The sequence below is a fragment of the Bombina bombina genome, chromosome 6 (genome assembly GCF_027579735.1).
Source record: "Bombina bombina isolate aBomBom1 chromosome 6, aBomBom1.pri, whole genome shotgun sequence".
In the NCBI taxonomy this organism is placed as follows: domain Eukaryota; kingdom Metazoa; phylum Chordata; class Amphibia; order Anura; family Bombinatoridae; genus Bombina; species Bombina bombina.
In genome coordinates this window covers 328,477,710-328,498,045 of record NC_069504.1, presented here as the reverse complement: position 1 = coordinate 328,498,045, position 20,336 = coordinate 328,477,710, and the positions used below count along the sequence as shown (strand labels likewise).

At 37.9% G+C, this 20,336-nt stretch overlaps 1 protein-coding gene across 1 annotated transcript in view; it reads left to right on the top strand.

Annotated features, from left to right (window-relative positions):
- CFAP54 (cilia and flagella associated protein 54) overlaps positions 1-20,336 on the top strand; it is a 901,430-nt gene that overhangs the window by 545,060 nt on the left and 336,034 nt on the right. The window contains exons 44-46 of the mRNA XM_053719246.1: positions 696-848; positions 2,092-2,292; positions 13,417-13,504. Coding sequence (XP_053575221.1) covers positions 696-848; positions 2,092-2,292; positions 13,417-13,504 — 442 coding nt within the window. The remainder of the gene's footprint in view (positions 1-695; positions 849-2,091; positions 2,293-13,416; positions 13,505-20,336) is intronic.

Sequence of the window (20,336 nt, the reverse complement as noted above, 5' to 3'; positions counted from 1 at the left end):
ATTAAGAAATCCACAGACTTTTTACCAGCTACTATCTGCTTAAAGGGAAAGTCAAAATTACACTTGTATGAGTCAGATAGAGCATGTCATTTTAAGACCCTTTTAAATTCACTTCTATTTTCAAATGTGATTCATTCTCTTGGTATCCCTTGTTGAAAACAAATACGCACATATCCTACACTAGTGGGAGCTAACGGCTGATTGGTGCCTGCACACATTTGTCTCTTGTGATTGGTAACTGCCAGTAGTGCAATGCTGTTCCTTCAGCAAAGGATAACAATATAATGAAGCACATTTGATAACAAAAGTAAATTGCAAAATTATTTAAAATTGTATATTCTTTCCAAATCATGAAAGAAAATGTTGGGGTTTCCTGTCCCTTTAATCATTTAAATGTAAAAAGAATTGATAAGCACTTTTACACTAATAAAAAGTAGCACACAAAATAACAAAGCAAACCCACATGCCCATTGTACCCTCTTCTTATACCCATTTTTCATCTTTGTGCTTTACTATCTACTTTTCAAGACATCATTGGCCAAAGTTCAGCAAACGTTTAACTATATACACCTGTGAGCACAGCCTACAATTCATGTAACCTTGTTGTATATAAATGTGTTATAAATGTTATGCAGTTGTAATCTTCTAAAAACATTTTCCCTGGTACATCTTACAAATTTGTTTTCTGATGTCAGCTGATACCTGGACAAAAGCACTTGTATGTGTTCCGCTTGATGTGATGGACACCTTAACTTGCTTCAGGGAGAGCATGCAGAAATCTAAATATTCAGCCAGAGCACTGAAACACAGCAGGAAATTGCTCTCTTTATTTCTTGCGAACAGTCAAGGTACAATATATGGTTTGCATATATAATCACATCTGTTTAAGAGTTGATCTATGCTATGCAGTTTTCTCATTATTGGGTCTATCCCATTCCAGTGTTGTTCATCAAGGCCTTTCCAATCTATTAAAAAATCCAGATATTTGTGATTTTCAAGTCTATATTTACATTGCATAATCCCCCATTTATTGTATGCAGAAAATTCAACTTATTCTTAGACATCAGAAAACAGCTTTTCCCTTTTTTATTATTTTTGTTTCAACCGATTTGATCTCTTGAAACCAAACATTTTTGCAATATACTTCCATTATCAAAAATGCTTCTAGTAAAAGTTATTACTATTTTTCACCGGCATACACACATATGCTTTGAGGGCCGTGCACCAAATTTTAGCGCACTTGTCCTAGCGCACCTTCAGGTTAACATGAGTGGGAAAGACATAAATGGCTTTGTACCGTGCCCTACAGAAATCTATAGGGGAAAGGGAGCTAGCATAGTTGTGTTATCCAGATGTTAGCTAACATTTTACTTACAAATTGTAATAGCACCACAAACATAGGAGCACTATTGATTTAACTTGAGCACAGTTAGCGCTAAACAGAGCTAATATTTTTGTAATCTAGCCCTAAGATTAGTAATAAGACGTATAATTCATTTGCTATCACTAAATAGTTTAGTAAAAGCTGTGGCCTTAAAAAATGTGTTGCTTCTAAAATACTATATAAATAATATCAATAACGATATGTTATTATTTTATAGTGTTCAGTTTATCATAATAGCACAATTATATAATTATGGAACTATTTAATATTTCCCCTTGAGATTTTAATATAAAATATTTACTTACGCATAGTACAACAACTTTGTGATATACTGTTATTATTTATTCTTCCCCTTCATGTAACATAGCTCTGAAGATTGTGGATTTCCTAATTCTCAGAGCTTTAAACGCACACTGCAGACTTCTCAAGGCTAACCTTGTAACATATATTTTTTCCGACACTGATTTTAACTGTTAACAATAGCAAAGCAATCCACTTTATAGTAACATTATGACTGTTGCTCTTCCAAATAAGACAAGTTATAGGTGGAATTTGGCTTGTTGAAAAATGATTGCAGCAAACAAGATGCTACTTTGAAAGAATGTTTAGACTGTTGCTATGGCAAGGAAGCAGAAGTGTCCTGTGAAGGTGTTTACTGTCCCTTTACCATTATGGCAATGTTTATCACAGTTTAATCTGTTTTTCAGGACTGCCTATACAAGAAAGAGTGACCAGTTTGTATGGGCACTCTGGGAGAGTCAGTTTCACTACAGGAGCTATGCAAGCACACCAGTCTCTTCCTCCTGACCTTTTAGAAGAAGACTTTCATTCTGTATACTCGATTGAAAGCAAAGCAATCCCTCCTTCACAACTCTCAGCTGTTATAGCTTCATATGACAGGACTATTGGTAAGACATTTAGCTACTTGATTGATAACAAGCCATGGCTGTACATCAATTAGTAGGTATGGCCAAGGATTAATGTTTTGTGTGTCTACATCACATTGCAAAGATGGACAATGACAGTAAAATATTCCCCAATATAGCTAGTTCATTTTACTTTCTTAAATAGGAGCCTAACTCATGATACCTGAGGGAAAGATTAATCTGCATACAGATAGTATTAATGAAATCCTTTATCCCATCAGCATTAGGGAGTCCTGCTTTTGTATACATGGGCGCTGTAGTCTGTCATCCTATGACATGCACTTGTCCATAGATCATTTATCTTTTACTGGCATATTCATTTATTTGTAAATGATTTGGAACTAAGCTTAAGGTTATTAACTCCTTGGTTACAATGTATTGCTAACTAAAAGTCTTATAGAGAAAGAGTTTATATAGAAGTAGCAATGCAAGTTTTTAATTGGTAAAGAATGAAACATTTACAATTCTTCACGTTTCTTAAAAGGAAATGACTAATATATATATTAAAGCAAACAGGCAAAATGCCTCCTCTTTATTATATGTAAATAAGGATCCTATGGCGGCTCACAAGATATGGAATTAATTAGCTTGGAGGGGTTAATGCTTATGATTTAGATGAACAGATTTTAGTTGGATTCCATGTATTACAATATTTCAACATAGTTCATGTACAGCGCTTTATACTAATTTTTGTTCTTGCTCACAATTCCTACTTTTTTTATGGGCAGAATGTGAGTGTGAATGTGAGAGTGTGGACTTTTACTTTTATACGTTTATTATATATAATGCATTCTCCTTTAGATGTCAGAGGGGCCTTCAGCATATAGTTTTATGTCAGATAAGGGTTGACAACCCATTTAAAGTAAGTACTGTACATATATGGATAATTCAGCCCCTTTGTTTCCTCCACATTATCTACTGTAATATTCCATTTAAAATATTTCACTGCTAAATATACAGTAACTCTTATTTGCCAATAATGTGTATGCATAGAAGTAACAGAGTGTAGTAAATTAACATCTTTACTGCCAGTAATACACAGTGTTGTTATTTGATCCCCTTGATAAGAGTAGTGAACAATGTGGAGTATAACCCCCTAACAAACTAACACCCTAATTGCTAGTACTAATACAGAGCAGTGATGTAACCACCATATTGCCGGTAGCAAACACATAGCAGGAATTTAAAGGGACATTAAGCACCTCAAGATATTAATATAACTTGTTTAATTAGATGTAGGAAACAACTTTGCAATATACTTTCATTATTTTTTTTTTTTTTCTTCTTTCCTGTAATTTAATTCTGAATATTGCGGGCTTTCCTATTCATGTTAATTATGGAAGTGCAGACACAGCTATATTCCACACAGTTATTGGTTGCACACTCTAGTAAGCCATTTATAACCCTTCCTAATTGGCCTGTATATATCAGCTTGCGACTACCAGCACATAAGGGTGCTTTATCGAAATGTGAGTAGTACCTCCTTGTTGCACTTACTATATCCACCCTTTTGGCCACTGATTGATACGCACATGAGGCGCCTCTCTGTTGTTTGCTTGAACTCAGCAGAAAAGGTATCCTAAGTTACAATATGGTGACACCCACTGCTTTATGGACATTTACTTGCCTCTTGTTTTATTTCAATATTTAAACAACTAATATAATTTTTAAAAATATTTGTACAAATTATTCTCAGGGTAATCTTTGCTCTGAATAGATAATTCAAGCAATGATTTATGTTGTGTTTAATGTCCCTTTAAGCCCCATATAGCTAGTATGGCCCATGTTGTGGTTAGCAGGAATTTGACTCCAATATTGCCCGAACCATACAAAGTGCATTTCTAGTACCAACAGATGTAACCTATTGTCACCAGGGGAATACACTTATCCCTTCTGTTGTTGGGCCTTTGGTGGAGGCTGCACTGGACAGAGACAAATTATACCATAAGGGGAGTTATCCAAAATGGTTAATTAATGAAAATAAATAAATAGGGGAGGGCGGAGCCAGGGGGGTGGAGGCAGCTAGCTAAACAAATGGTCGCATGTTTCTAGAGCTCCGGCTCTAACTGCCTTAAAATTGCACTAGAATACCAGTGGGAGACAAATTAAATCCCTAAAGTAAACGGGCTACTTGTTTACCAGATATTTGGCACTAAGAGCATGCTAACAGTTTGGAGTTGAGACCGGAAGCTTAGGTTCAGTTACATAGGCGGCAGCCATATTCTTGCCCACGTGGAATAGCGTTAAAGCTGAGATGGAGAGCGCGCATCAGATCCTAACTGGTTTTAGCAGACTCTTGGAGTCTTACCAGCTTATGTTCACCACAACTTTGAGCGGAATGTTACTCGACTCTCCACAGAGGTCTACTTGAATACAGATGATGTCAATGGAGTCAGTGGAGATGTAACAGAGCCTCGGCATCTATCCTACAATTCTGGCACTATCAGGAAAACAGATGGAGGTGCATCTTGTTTGGGAAGGAGCAGCTTGGAAAAGAGCCCCAGGTATAATACACTAAGGTGGACTTTCCTGAGAGAGATGGGGGAGTGAATCCTGTAACTGAGGGCACAGCATTGGCATTAAGGCCTGAGGTCACCGAACATGCTCCCAAGGCTTATATGCTCTTTCTAAAAGTGACAACCCCATCAGCGGCAGCTGTCACTTCTGATGTGCCACCTGCAAAATATCAGGCACCAAAAAGAGCTCCGACAGCTCAGAAGATCCACTTGGTGGGACACAATCACCTAAAGAAGACAGTTGTGGGAGGCCAACTAAATCAAATTCAATGAACCGAACAATTATGGAACCTACACCTACCCTCTAGATCTGGTATTGGTTAGGACTTCCCTGAAGATTCCATATAATGAACATTCATGCTGTTTAGTTTTAATGTCATTATACACATGTTCCTAAGTTAATTGTGTTTGTTTGGGGAGCTAGTTATATTAGATTATATTGGTATGTATGTTTCAAACGTTACCACTAATATCTTTGGTGTTTGTGTGATTAAAATATGTGAAACCTCCCTGCAGCACATTACTCCCCCTAAATATATATTTTTTTTAAGTTAGCTACCTACTTACCTACCCTTAAGATCTTTGCAATAACCTACAGGTTATTATATACAACACTGAATTAAGTGCTCACATCCCCATTTGTTTCTACTATTCAATTTCTATATTAGTCTGGTTAGATGGCCTGTACAATATGAGGCTAAATGTATGAATGTTTACCTATCATATGCCTATCTCAAATAGCTATTATGTATGATATATTTCGGTTAGCTGAGCTTATTTGGGATAATTTTGGTCAGTTAGTAACCTATATGTTAATTTATTGTGCAGTATTTCTGATTATTAGGATAAGAGAGAATATATAAAGTCGCTCCTGTGAGGTTTGTGTTGTTTTTTCTTGTGGTAGATTCCTAATAACTGAAATAGTCACCTTTTGCTGGGTATAGGGCCCATGCCCAGTCGTCAGGATTGGTCCAAGAGAGAAGAAAATATATATTTTTTTAATTTTATTTAAAGATACAAATGTATTCTCTATATAACAATAGCACCGACCTAATGTATTTCACGTGCACAGATGTAGATGAATACTCCTGAGCCTTATCCTTATTTCTTTCATGTAATTAGCAAGAGTCCATGAGCTAGTGACGTATGGGATATACATTCCTACCAGGAGGGGCAAAGTTTCCCAAACCTCAAAATGCCTATAAATACACCCCTCACCACACCCACAATTCAGTTTTACAAACTTTGCCTCCGATGGAGGTGGTGAAGTAAGTTTGTGCTAGATTCTACGTTGATATGCGCTCCGCAGCAAGTTGGAGCCCGGTTTTCCTCTCAGCGTGCAGTGAATGTCAGAGGGATGTGAGGAGAGTATTGCCTATTTGAATGCAGTGATCTCCTTCTAAGGGGTCTATTTCATAGGTTCTCTGTTATCGGTCGTAGAGATTCATCTCTTACCTCCCTTTTCAGATCGACGATATACTCTTATATATACCATTACCTCTGCTGATTCTCGTTTCAGTACTTGTTTGGCTATCTGCTATATGTAGATGAGTGTCCTGGGGTAAGTAAGTCTTATTTTCTGTGACACTCCAAGCTATGGTTGGGCACTTTGTTTATAAAGTTCTAAATATATGTATTCAAACATTTATTTGCCTTGACTCAGAATGTTCAACTTTCCTTATTTTCAGACAGTCAGTTTCATATTTGGGATAATGCATTTTGATTTGACCATTTTTTCTTACCTTAAAATTTGACTTTTTCCCTGTGGGCTGTTAGGCTCGCGGGGGCTGAAAATGCTTCATTTTATTGCGTCATTCTTGGCGCTGACTTTTTTGGCGCAAAAATTCTATTTTCGTTTCCGGCGTCATACGTGTCGCCGGAAGTTGCGTCATTCTTTGACGTTATTTCGCGCCAAAAATGTCGGCGTTCCGGATGTGGCGTCATTTTTGGCGCCAAAAAGCATTTAGGCGCCAAATAATGTGGGCGTCTTATTTGGCGCGCAAAAAATATGGGCGTCGCTTTTGTCTCCACATTATTTAAGTCTCATTTTTTATTGCTTCTGGTTGCTAGAAGCTTGTTCTTTGGCATTTTTTCCCATTCCTGAAACTGTCATTTAAGGAATTTGATCAATTTTGCTTTATATGTTGTTTTTTCTCTTACATATTGCAAGATGTCTCACGTTGCATCTGAGCCAGAAGATACTACAGGAAAATCGCTGTCAAGTGCTGAATCTACCAAAGCTAAGTGTATCTGCTGTAAACTTTTGGTAGCTATTTCTCCAGCTGTTGTTTGTATTGATTGTCATGACAAACTTGTTAAAGCAGATAATATTTCCTTTAGTAAAGTACCATTGCCTGTTGCAGTTCCCTCAACATCTAAGGTGCAGAATGTTCCTGATAATATAAGAGATTTTGTTTCTGAATCCATAAAGAAGGCTATGTCTGTTATTTCTCCTTCTAGTAAACATAAAAAATCTTTTAAAACTTCTCTCCCTACAGATGAATTTTTAAATGAACATCATCATTCTGATTCTGATGACTCCTCTGGTTCAGAGGATTCTGTCTCTGAGGTTGATGCTGATAAATCTTCATATTTATTTAAAATGGAATTTATTCGTTCTTTACTTAAAGAAGTTCTAATTGCTTTAGAAATAGAGGATTCTAGTCCTCTTGATACTAATTCTAAACGTTTAGATAAGGTATTTAAAGCTCCTGTGGTTATTCCAGAAGTTTTTCCTGTTCCTAATGCTATTTCTGCAGTAATTTCCAAAGAATGGGATAAATTGGGTAATTCATTTACTCCTTCTAAACGTTTTAAGCATTTATATCCTGTGCCGTCTGACAGATTAGAATTTTGGGACAAAATCCCTAAAGTTGATGGGGCTATTTCTACCCTTGCTAAACGTACTACTATTCCTACGTCAGATGGTACTTCGTTTAAGGATCCTCTAGATAGGAAAATTGAGTCCTTTCTAAGAAAAGCTTATCTGTGTTCAGGTAATCTTCTTAGACCTGCTATATCTTTGGCTGATGTTGCTGCAGCTTCAACTTTTTGGTTGGAAACTTTAGCGCAACAAGTAACACATCGTGATTCTCATGACATTATTATTCTTCTTCAGCATGCTAATAATTTTATCTGTGATGCCATTTTTGATATTATCAGAGTTGATGTCAGGTTTATGTCTCTAGCTATTTTAGCTAGAAGAGCTTTATGGCTTAAAACTTGGAATGCTGATATGGCTTCTAAATCAACTTTACTTTCTATTTCTTTCCAGGGTAACAAATTATTTGGTTCTCAGTTGGATTCCATCATTTCAACTGTTACTGGTGGGAAAGGAACTTTTTTACCACAGGATAAAAAATCTAAAGGTAAAAGTAGAGCTAATAATCGTTTTCGTTCCTTTCGTTTCAACAAAGAACAAAAGCCTGATCCTTCATCCTCAGGAGCAGTTTCAGTTTGGAAACCATCTCCAGTCTGGAATAAATCCAAGCCAGCTAGAAAGGCAAAGCCTGCTTCTAAGTCCACATGAAGGTGCGGCCCTCATTCCAGCTCAGCTGGTAGGGGGCAGGTTACGTTTTTTCAAGGAAATTTGGATCAATTCTGTTCACAATCTTTGGATTCAGAACATTGTTTCAGAAGGGTACAGAATTGGTTTCAAGATAAGACCTCCTGCAAAGAGATTTTTTCTTTCCCGTGTCCCAGTAAATCCAGTAAAAGCTCAAGCATTTCTGAAATGTGTTTCAGATCTAGAGTTGACTGGAGTAATTATGCCAGTTCCAGTTCAGGAACAGGGGATGGGGTTTTATTCAAATCTCTTCATTGTACCAAAGAAGGAGAATTCCTTCAGACCAGTTCTGGATCTAAAAATATTGAATCGTTATGTAAGGATACCAACGTTCAAAATGGTAACTATAAGGACTATCTTGCCTTTTGTTCTGCAAGGGAATTATATGTCCACAATAGATTTACAGGATGCATATCTGCATATTCCGATTCATCCAGATCATTTTCAGTTCCTGAGATTCTCTTTTCTGGACAAGCATTACCAGTTTGTGGCTCTGCCGTTTGGCCTAGCTACAGCTCCAAGAATTTTTACAAAGGTTCTCGGTGCCCTTCTGTCTGTAATCAGAGAACAGGGTATTGTGGTATTTCCTTATTTGGACGATATCTTGGTACTTGCTCAGTCTTTACATTTAGCAGAATCTCATACGAATCGACTTGTGTTGTTTCTTCAAGATCATGGTTGGAGGATCAATTTACCAAAAAGTTCTTTGATTCCTCAGACAAGGGTAACCTTTCTGGGTTTCCAGATGGATTCAGTGTCCATGACTCTGTCTTTAACAGACAAGAGACGTCTAAAATTGATTGCAGCTTGTCGAAACCTTCAGTCACAATCATTCCCTTCGGTAGCCTTATGCATGGAAATTCTAGGTCTTATGACTGCTGCATCGGACGTGATCCCCTTTGCTCGTTTTCACATGCGACCTCTTCAGCTCTGTATGCTGAAGCAATGGTGCAAGGATTACACGAAGATATCTCAAACAATATCTTTAAAACCGATTGTTCGGCACTCTCTAACATGGTGGACAGATCACCATCGTTTAATTCAGGGGGCTTCTTTTGTGCTTCCGACCTGGACTGTAATTTCAACAGATGCAAGTCTCACGGGTTGGGGAGCTGTGTGGGGATCTCTGACGGCACAGGGAGTTTGGGAATCTCAGGAGGTGAGATTACCTATCAATATCTTGGAACTCCGTGCAATTTTCAGAGCTCTTCAGTTTTGGCCTCTTCTGAAGAGAGAATCGTTCATTTGTTTTCAGACAGACAATGTCACAACTGTGGCATACATCAATCATCAAGGAGGGACTCACAGTCCTCTGGCTATGAAAGAAGTATCTCGAATTTTGGTTTGGGCGGAATCCAGCTCCTGTCTAATCTCTGCGGTTCATATCCCAGGTGTAGACAATTGGGAAGCGGATTATCTAAGTCGCCAAATGTTGCATCCGGGCGAATGGTCTCTTCACCCAGAGGTATTTCTTCAGATTGTTCAAATGTGGGAACTTCCAGAAATAGATCTGATGGCGTCCCATCTAAACAAGAAACTTCCCAGGTATCTGTCCAGATCCCGGGATCCTCAGGCGGAGGCAGTGGATGCATTATCACTTCCTTGGAAGTATCATCCTGCCTATATCTTTCCGCCTCTAGTTCTTCTTCCAAGAGTGATCTCCAAGATTCTGAAGGAATGCTCGTTTGTTCTGCTGGTAGCTCCAGCATGGCCTCACAGGTTTTGGTATGCGGATCTTGTCCGGATGGCCTCTTGCCAACCGTGGACTCTTCCGTTAAGACCAGACCTTCTATCACAAGGTCCTTTTTTCCATCAGGATCTGAAATCCTTAAATTTAAAGGTATGGAGATTGAACGCTTGATTCTTGGTCAAAGAGGTTTCTCTGACTCCGTGATTAATACTATGTTACAGGCTCGTAAATCTGTATCTCGAGAGATATATTATAGAGTCTGGAAGACTTATATTTCTTGGTGTCTTTCTCATCATTTTTCTTGGCATTCTTTTAGAATACCGAGAATTTTACAGTTTCTTCAGGATGGTTTAGATAAGGGTTTGTCCGCAAGTTCTTTGAAAGGACAAATCTCTGCTCTTTCTGTTCTTTTTCACAGAAAGATTGCTATTCTTCCTGATATTCATTGTTTTGTACAAGCTTTGGTTCGTATAAAACCTGTCATTAAGTCAATTTCTCCTCCTTGGAGTTTGAATTTGGTTCTGGGAGCTCTTCAAGCTCCTCCGTTTGAACCTATGCATTCATTGGACATTAAATTACTTTCTTGGAAAGTTTTGTTCCTTTTGGCCATCTCTTCTGCTAGAAGAGTTTCTGAATTATCTGCTCTTTCTTGTGAGTCTCCTTTTCTGATTTTTCATCAGGATAAGGCGGTGTTGCGAACTTCTTTTGAATTTTTACCTAAAGTTGTGAATTCCAACAACATTAGTAGAGAAATTGTGGTTCCTTCATTATGTCCTAATCCTAAGAATTCTAAGGAGAAATCGTTGCATTCTTTGGATGTTGTTAGAGCTTTGAAATATTATGTTGAAGCTACGAAATCTTTCCGTAAGACTTCTAGTCTATTTGTTATCTTTTCCGGTTCTAGGAAAGGCCAGAAAGCTTCTGCCATTTCTTTGGCATCTTGGTTGAAATCTTTAATTCATCTTGCCTATGTTGAGTCGGGTTAAATTCCGCCTCAGAGAATTACAGCTCATTCTACTAGGTCAGTATCTACTTCCTGGGCGTTTAGGAATGAAGCTTCGGTTGACCAGATCTGCAAAGCAGCAACTTGGTCCTCTTTGCATACTTTTACTAAATTCTACCATTTTGATGTATTTTCTTCTTCTGAAGCAGTTTTTGGTAGAAAAGTACTTCAGGCAGCGGTTTCAGTTTGAATCTTCTGCTTATGTTTTTCGTTAAACTTTATTTTGGGTGTGGATTATTTTCAGCAGGAATTGGCTGTCTTTATTTTATCCCTCCCTCTCTAGTGACTCTTGTGTGGAAAGATCCACATCTTGGGTAGTCATTATCCCATACGTCACTAGCTCATGGACTCTTGCTAATTACATGAAAGAAAACATAATTTATGTAAGAACTTACCTGATAAATTCATTTCTTTCATATTAGCAAGAGTCCATGAGGCCCGCCCTTTTTTGTGGTGGTTATGATTTTGTATAAAGCACAATTATTCCAATTCCTTATTTTATATGCTTTCGCACTTTTTTATCACCCCACTTCTTGGCTATTCGTTAAACTGAATTGTGGGTGTGGTGAGGGGTGTATTTATAGGCATTTTGAGGTTTGGGAAACTTTGCCCCTCCTGGTAGGAATGTATATCCCATACGTCACTAGCTCATGGACTCTTGCTAATATGAAAGAAATGAATTTATCAGGTAAGTTCTTACATAAATTATGTTTTTTTTGGTATAGTATTGATGCAACCTCACTTTTACCTTGAACTAATATAAACTACATTATAACATCTTATACCATCTCAGAAACAATCTCAAAATGTATTTAGAGGTCACTTCCACTTTGATTACGCATCAAGCCTATAGTACCCCTTTTGCTAATAGGCACTATAAAAGCTTACTTCTATCTCCTTTTATATTGCTAAATGGCTGGCCTCCTCCCCCCCCCCCCCCCATATGTTCTGGCACATGTATGTCCAGAGTGTCTTGCGAGGTTTCCCATGCAAAATACCGCATATACAATCATATTTTATTATATACACTATATTTAACTTTTTACTAGTCTTTTATATGCTTCTTCAATATATGCGTCTATTTCTTTGCACCACAGGTTTTATGTTCCTTGAAATATTTTAATGTTTGTCTGTATTGCAACATAGCAAAGAATGATTGATTCTGATAATACACCCTAATTAGATACTAGTTTGAGTAGCTCCTGTATGCTTTTTAACTTTTAATTTTCTGACAGCTCTTATATATCAGAAAACAAATGTCACCAGCACCGATATTAAGGTATAAAACTTTTATTGGATATACATAAAAAGCGACGTTTCGGGGCTTAACCCCTTAGTGGTGCTGATATCCCATGGAACTGAGCTCTTATATATCCGAAACCACAGTTTAATGATTATTTCCCACACCTTCTTGGGTATTAATGAAGCACCCTTTGACTTGCTGTATGTTATAGAATAAGTTATATATGTCTTCAGTATCGTTCAAAGTAAGAAACATTTGAAAATGTGAGGTTTAGTTTATTTTTTACATATTTGAATTTTTCTGTTATGATACGATATGACTTTATATTTTGATTTTTTTCTCCTCTGTAGTCACACATCTTTTGAAATATCGCATGTATGTTGTATCTTGTATTTAACCTCAATAAAAATTATTTCAAGTAAATAAATAGAGAGGGGGTGCACACTGTGATATATACAATCGGAACATAAAAAAGCATAAGCACATAAAATCATGTATGATATATAAAACAATCATATGGTATATAAAGCAATACTCAAAAGTCCCAGATGCAATACAATACTGTGTACACTCCTCACAGAAGTGTCTGAGTGGAACTATAAGAAAATTAGAAAACAGAGGGGCGCCTCATGTGTGGTTCAGCATATTCAGGTATAAGCATGTAAACATTAAGCCAATTCAGTACTCACATTTAACAATAGCACACTTATGTGCTGGTAGAAGCAAGCTGGTAGCTCTGGGTGTATCAGCTCTCCGGACTCCACCAAGATATGTCAATGTGGTCCAGATGACTCCTGGTGTGAGTGCAATAATGCAGTGGTATAAACGATGAAAGAGGTGCTACCACTTTACTTGTAGTTAAAAAGGTTCATTTAAAATCAATTTAAAATCAATGAGTGGATCAAGGGGGCATACACATTATACCCCCCTCTTTAAGCAACGCGTTTCTCGGCTCCAATACTGGCCGTTTCATCAGGTATCATTTAATTTAATTAATGAAAATGTATCACCTTCAGTTTTTATAACAGTTAAAATAATTCATTTTGGATAAACATTCTTTTTTTTTCCCTTTTATTTTAAAAAATACAGAAATACTTCATTCAAATAACCAGCAAGGCCTTAAAGCCCAAGCACTGCATGAGCTTGGTAATCTTCACCTGTGTGCGGGAAACAAAAGGTAAAAATTCAGTACACAAATTGTTGCTTTAAGCAAAGTACAACCTGCATCAATGTAGATTCTTTGTTACTCGAATTGTATTGGCATATGGAATTAATATTCTTTCAGGTGTTTCATAAAGTTTTTATCTGTTTAATCTAATAATTAAATGAAAAACAATAATAATGTGCACTCAGGACAGAGTTTAGAGACACGAAAGTCAAGATTAAACTTTCACAGTTCATTAAGAGATGTTTAAATTTTCTTCTTTTATCAAAATTACTTTCTACTCGTGGTATCCTTTGTTGAAAATCTTACCTAGGTAGGTTCAGGAGCAGCAGTGAGCTACTGGGAAGTGGAAACTGGCTGGTGATTGGTGGCTTCAGACATATGCCTCTTGTACGCCTGGATTGCTTAAAGGGACATGAAACCCCCAAAAAAATTATTTTCTGATTGAGATAGACAATTTTCTAATTTACTTCTGTTATCAAATTTGATTCATTTTCTTGGTATCCTTTATTGACGGAACAGTAATATACTGCTGGGAGCTAGCTGAACAAATCAGGTAAACCAATGACAAGAGGCTTATATGTGCAGCCACCATTCAGCAGCTAGCTCCCATTAGTGCATTGCTACTGTTGAGCCTATCTAGGTTTCCCTTTCAACAAAAGATACCAAGAAAACAAAGCAAAATTTGATAATAAAAGTAAAATGGATAGTGGTTTAACATGCACTGAACCATGAAAGAAAACTTTTGTATTTCAAGTCCCTTTAATCTGCCATGTAATGTCCAGAATCCCCCCTTTGATCACATATACCAGTAAAAGAGCAATATTAATATGCTCTTATACATTAAAAAAAAAAAATTTACACTATAATGTCCCTTTAAGGCGCTACTCAAATACCAAAAAGCAGTGAATTTCCTAGTTTCAGATCTCTCCTAAAGGAAATTAGAAAGAACTGAAATCTACTCTGCATGCATGCAGTGCACCAGAAATGTACACACTACCTATCTAGATATCTCTTCAACAAAGAATGCCATGAGAATTAAGTAAATTTGATAATTGCAGAAAATTTAAAACTTTTTTCTTTAAATTGAATGCTCTGTGGCCGATTTAACAATGTCTGTCCGACATGATACGCGGTAGCGTATCATGTCTCACAGATATCGCTGAATGCGAACAGCATATGCTGTCGGCATTCAGCATGGCACAAGTTATAGTGAACTGCTTGTGCAATGCCACCCCCTGCAGATTCGCAGCCAATCTGCCGCTAGCAGGGGGTGTCAATCAACCCGATCGTATTTGATCAGGTTGATTGCTGTACGCCACTCAGAGGCGGCAGATCCAGTTAAGGAACAGTGGTCTTAAGACCGCTGCTTCATAACTGCTTTATCCAGCGAGCCTGAAGGCTCGCGCGGAAACAGGGCGAGTTGGCCCCATTTGGAGCATAGTAAATCGGCCCTTTTGTCTCAATCATGAAAAAAACATTTTGGGTGTCATGTCCCTTTAAGCAATCCAGGCTGTGTAATCTGGAGCAATTTGGGGCTTTTTTTTTTGGTCAAAATTTGGGTAGTTTCAAGTAAGAGAAACTTTGACATACAGGAAGAAGGTAAGAAATTGTACACATTTTTGCTAAATATTTGTAAACGTTAATTCCCCCCCATTAAATCATGAATTAAATGAATTATAATTAAATGAAGGTTTCTAAAATATAGTTTCCATCTAATGCACATTATGATGCTGATTTGTTTTGCACTTTAAAGTAAGTCATCAGGCCTCATAATTATAATGTAACTCTATGGTGTGTAATTATGTCTGTCTAATCGGAGTTCTAGACAATAGGGGCGCGATCCGATATCGATCGCAGTTTGCGGCGCAAGCGAGGGAACCGGCGTCGCCCGCAGTTTCAGCTCGCAACTCGAGCCATCCCATATAGGTCGCCGTCAGATGCTAACGTGCCGTAAGTCTCACAAACCAGCGATGTCCAGAAATCTGCGTAAGTACAAATTTCTGGCGTCGCCAGTGACTTGCGCCACGTTAGAATCTGCCGGCGCCTATAAAACCTGACTAAAGTCTAAAACACCTGCACTGTCTAACACGCCTCCCTAACATAGCCCGCACTGTCTAACACGCCTCCCTAACATAGCCCGCACTGTCTAACACGCCTCCCTAACATAGCCCGCACTGTCTAACCCTCTATCCGCTATCCCCCCTCACTAGCCTAACAATAAAAAAGCTATTAACCCCTAAACCGCCGCTCCCGTACCCCGCCGCAACCTAATAAAGTTATTAACCCCTAAACCGTCGCTCCCGTACCCCGCCGCCATCTATATTATATCTATAACCCCCTAAATATATTAAAATTATTAACCCCTAATGTAAGCCCCTTACACCGCCGCCATCTCTATTAAAATGATTAACCCATAATTTAATCTACCTACCCCGCCGCCAGCTATATTATCTATATTAACCCTAAGTATATTATAGTTAATATAGTTATTACATTATATATATTAACTATATTAACCCTAATTATATTAGGGTTAATATAGTTACTATAGTATTTATATTAACTATATCTAACACTAACACCCCTAACTATATTTATATTAAATTAATCTAATTAATTTATAAACTAAAATATTCCTATTTAAATCTAAATACTTACCTATAAAATAATCCCTAAGATAATCCCTAAGATAGCTACAATATAATTAATAATTACATTGTAGCTATGTTAGGGTTAATATTTATTTTACAGGTAAATTGTTAATTATTTTAACTAGGTATAATAGATATTAAATAGTTATTAACTATTTAATATCTACCTAGTTAAAATAATTACCCAATTACCTGTAAAATAAATCCTAACCTAAGTTATAAATACACCTACACTATCAATAAATTAAATAAAGTACAAACATCTATCTAAAAATACAATTAAATTAACTAAACTAAATTACAAAAAAAAACAAACACTAAATTGCAAAAAATAAAAAAAAGATTACAAGATTTTTAAGCTAATTACACCTATTCTAAGTCCCCTAATAAAATAATAAACCCCCAAAATAAAAAAAATTCCCTGCCCTATTCTAAATTAAACATATTTCAAAGCTCTTTACCTTACCAGCCCTTAAAAGGGCCTTTTGTGGGGCATGCCCCAAAGAATTCAGCTCTTTTGCATTCAACAAATACAATCCCCCCCCCCCCCCATTACAACCCACCACCCACATACCCCTATTCTAAACCCACCCAAACCCCCCTTAAAAAAGCCTAACACTACCCCCCTGAAGATCTCCCTACCTTGTCTTCACCACACCGGGCCGAACTCCTGATCCGATCCGGGCGATGTCATCCTCCAAGCGGCAAAGAAGAATTCTTCCTCCGGCGATGTCATCCTCCAAGCGGCAAAGAAGAATTCTTCCTCCGGCGACGTCTTCCTCCAAGCGGCAGCAAAGTCTTCATTCTTCCGGCGGCATCTTCAATCTTCTTTCTTCGCTCCGCCGCCGCGGAGCATCCATCCCGGCCGACTGCTAAACTTGGAATGAGGTACCTTTAAATGACGTCATCCAAGATGGCGTCCGCCGAATTCCGATTGGCTGATAGAATCCTATCAGCCAATCGGAATTAAGTTAAAAAAATCTGATTGGCTGATTGAATCAGCCAATCAGATTCAAGTTCAATCCGATTGGCTGATCCAATCAGCCAATCAGATTGAGCTCGCATTCTATTGGCTGATCGGAACAGCCAATAGAATGCGAGCTCAATCTGATTGGCTAATTGGATCAGCCAATCGGATTGAACTTGAATCTGATTGGCTGATTCAATCAGCCAATCAGATTTTTTTAACTTAATTCCGATTGGCTGATAGAATCCTATCAGCCAATCGGAATTCGGCGGACGCCATCTTGGATGACGTCATTTAAAGGTACCTCATTCCAAGTTTAGCAGTCGGCCGGGATGGATGCTCCGCGGCGGCGGAGCGAAGAAAGAAGATTGAAGATGCCGCCGGAAGAATGAAGACTTTGCTGCCGCTTGGAGGAAGACGTCGCCGGAGGAAGAATTCTTCTTTGCCGCTTGGAGGATGACATCGCCGGAGGAAGAATTCTTCTTTGCCGCTTGGAGGACGACATCGCCTGGATCGGATCAGGAGTTCGGCCCGGTGTGGTGAAGACAAGGTAGGGAGATCTTCAGGGGGGTAGTGTTAGGCTTTTTTAAGGGGGGTTTGGGTGGGTTTAGAATAGGGGTATGTGGGTGGTGGGTTGTAATGGGGGGGGGGGGATTGTATTTGTTGAATGCAAAAGAGCTGAATTCTTTGGGGCATGCCCCACAAAAGGCCCTTTTAAGGGCTGGTAAGGTAAAGAGCTTTGAAATATGTTTAATTTAGAATAGGGCAGGGAATTTTTTTTATTTTGGGGGTTTATTATTTTATTAGGGGACTTAGAATAGGTGTAATTAGCTTAAAAATCTTGTAATCTTTTTTTTATTTTTTGTAATTTAGTGTTTGTTTTTTTTTGTAATTTAGTTTAGTTAATTTAATTGTATTTTTAGATAGATGTTTGTAGTTTATTAAATTTATTGATAGTGTAGGTGTATTTGTAACTTAGGTTAGGATTTATTTTACAGGTAATTGGGTAATTATTTTAACTAGGTAGATATTAAATAGTTAATAACTATTTAATATCTATTATACCTAGTTAAAATAATTAACTATTTACCTGTAAAATAAATATTAACCCTAACATAGCTATAATGTAATTATTAATTATATTGTAGCTATCTTAGGGTTTATTTTATAGGTAAGTATTTAGATTTAAATAGGAATATTTTAGTTTATAAATTAATTAGATTAATTTAATATAAATTTAGTTAGGGGTGTTAGGGTTAGATAGAGTTAATATAGTTAATATAAATACTATAGTAACTATATTAACTATATTAACCCTAATATAATTAGGGTTAATATAGTTAATATATATAATGTAATAACTATATTAACTATAATATACTTAGGGTTAATATAGATAACATAGCTGGCGGCGGGGTAGGTAGATTAAATTAGGGGTTAATAATTTTTATATAGGTGGCGGCGGTGTAAGGGGTCAGATTACGGGATAGATAAGGTAGATGGCGGCGGTTTTAGGGGCTCACAGTAGGGGGTTAGTTTATGTAGATGGCGGCGGGGTCCGGGAGCGGCGTTTTAGGGGGTAATAACTTTATTAGGGATTTCGGGGGGGGATCGCGGTTGACAGGGAGATAGACATTGCGCATGCGTTAGGTGTTAGGTTTATTTTAGCAGCTAGTTTAGGGAGTTACGGGGCTCCAATAGTCAGCGTAAGGCTTCTTACGGCTGCTTTTTGTGGCGAGGTGAAAATGGAGTAAGTTTTCTCCATTTTCGCCACGTAAGTCCTTACGCTGCATATTGGATACCAAACTGCGCGGGTTTGGTATACCTGCCTATGGCCCAAAAAACTGCGGGCGACGGCAGAAATATACGCGCGTAACTTCTAGCTTACGCCGTATATAGGATACCAAATCCGCGCAATTATTGGCGTCGCCGGCTTTTGCGGGCGACGCTTTATATCGGATCGACCCCTTGACTGCTAAATGACAGTTGTGACTCCAGTCTTGTTTTTCTGTCCTTCAGAACATGCAGATACAGGGTGGTTTTACTTACCAGTATGGGTTCTGCAATAAGTTTGTTCGTTTTTCTTGACTGGACTTTATTCGCCTTAGGCGCTGGGTGGTCATGTGGTGTTACCCGGGACAGGAAAATTAATTCAGTATTTTTCTTCTTGCTGTTGAATTTCCAGAATAAAATAAACTGCTTACATTTAATTGGTGAAGAAGTGATTTGCTTTTTGCCTTTTCCTGGTGCGGGTTTATCTTGTATGCAAACTGCCTCTTTGTAATGGGTGTCCGGTATAGAAAATAATATGTAGAAGTCAGTTTTGCCGCATTGTTTGCCGCCAGTAAATGAAGGTCACTTTACAATGTCACAAAAAGATAAAGGCTGCCTTCCAGAAATACATGCAGCATTTATTTCTCTTGTAAGATGTATCGAGTCCACGGATTCATCCTTACTTGTGGGATATTCTCCTTCCCTACAGGAAGTGGCAGAGAGAGCACCCACAACAGAGCTGTCTATATAGCTCCCCCCTTAGCTCCACCCCCAGTCATTCTCTCTGCCTGCTTAACTGCTAGGAAGGGCAAAGAGCTATGTGGTGACTAAAATGTTAGTTTTTTACTTCTCAAGCAAAAGTTTATTATTTTAAATGGTACCAGTGTGTACTATTTACTCTCTGGCAGAAAAGGGATGAAGATTTCTGCAAGAAGGATGATGATCTTAGCACTTTGTAACTAAGATCCACTGCTGTTCTCACAAGGCCTGAAGAGTATTGGAAAACTTCAGTTGGGAGAACAGTTTGCAGGCTAAGCTGCATATGAGGTATGTTCAGTCTATATTTTTCTAGACAGACTGTGTTAAATCTAGAAAAGGCTGGCAATATCCCCATGAGGGAAGGGTAAGCTGTATTCAGATACTTTAATATGAATTTCAGCCTGCTTGAAGGGCTCATTAGTTACTGGTGACACTGTTAGGAAAAAACGTTTTTGTTTTTTTTTTATGCATTTATAACGTTTTTTGAAGGGACTAAAGGGGTCATTTTGGCTTGGTTTTGAGTTTTGTAACTCACATGGTTAATTAAGAGACACTCTGGTGTTTCTCTGATAGGCCTCAAAACATCGAGTGAGGTAGGAGGGGCCTATTTTCACGCCTCAGTTGCGCAGTTTCCTTTCCTCTGAGACATATCACTGCTTCTCCTGTCGTTTCTGGTGTGTTTGAGGGTTGT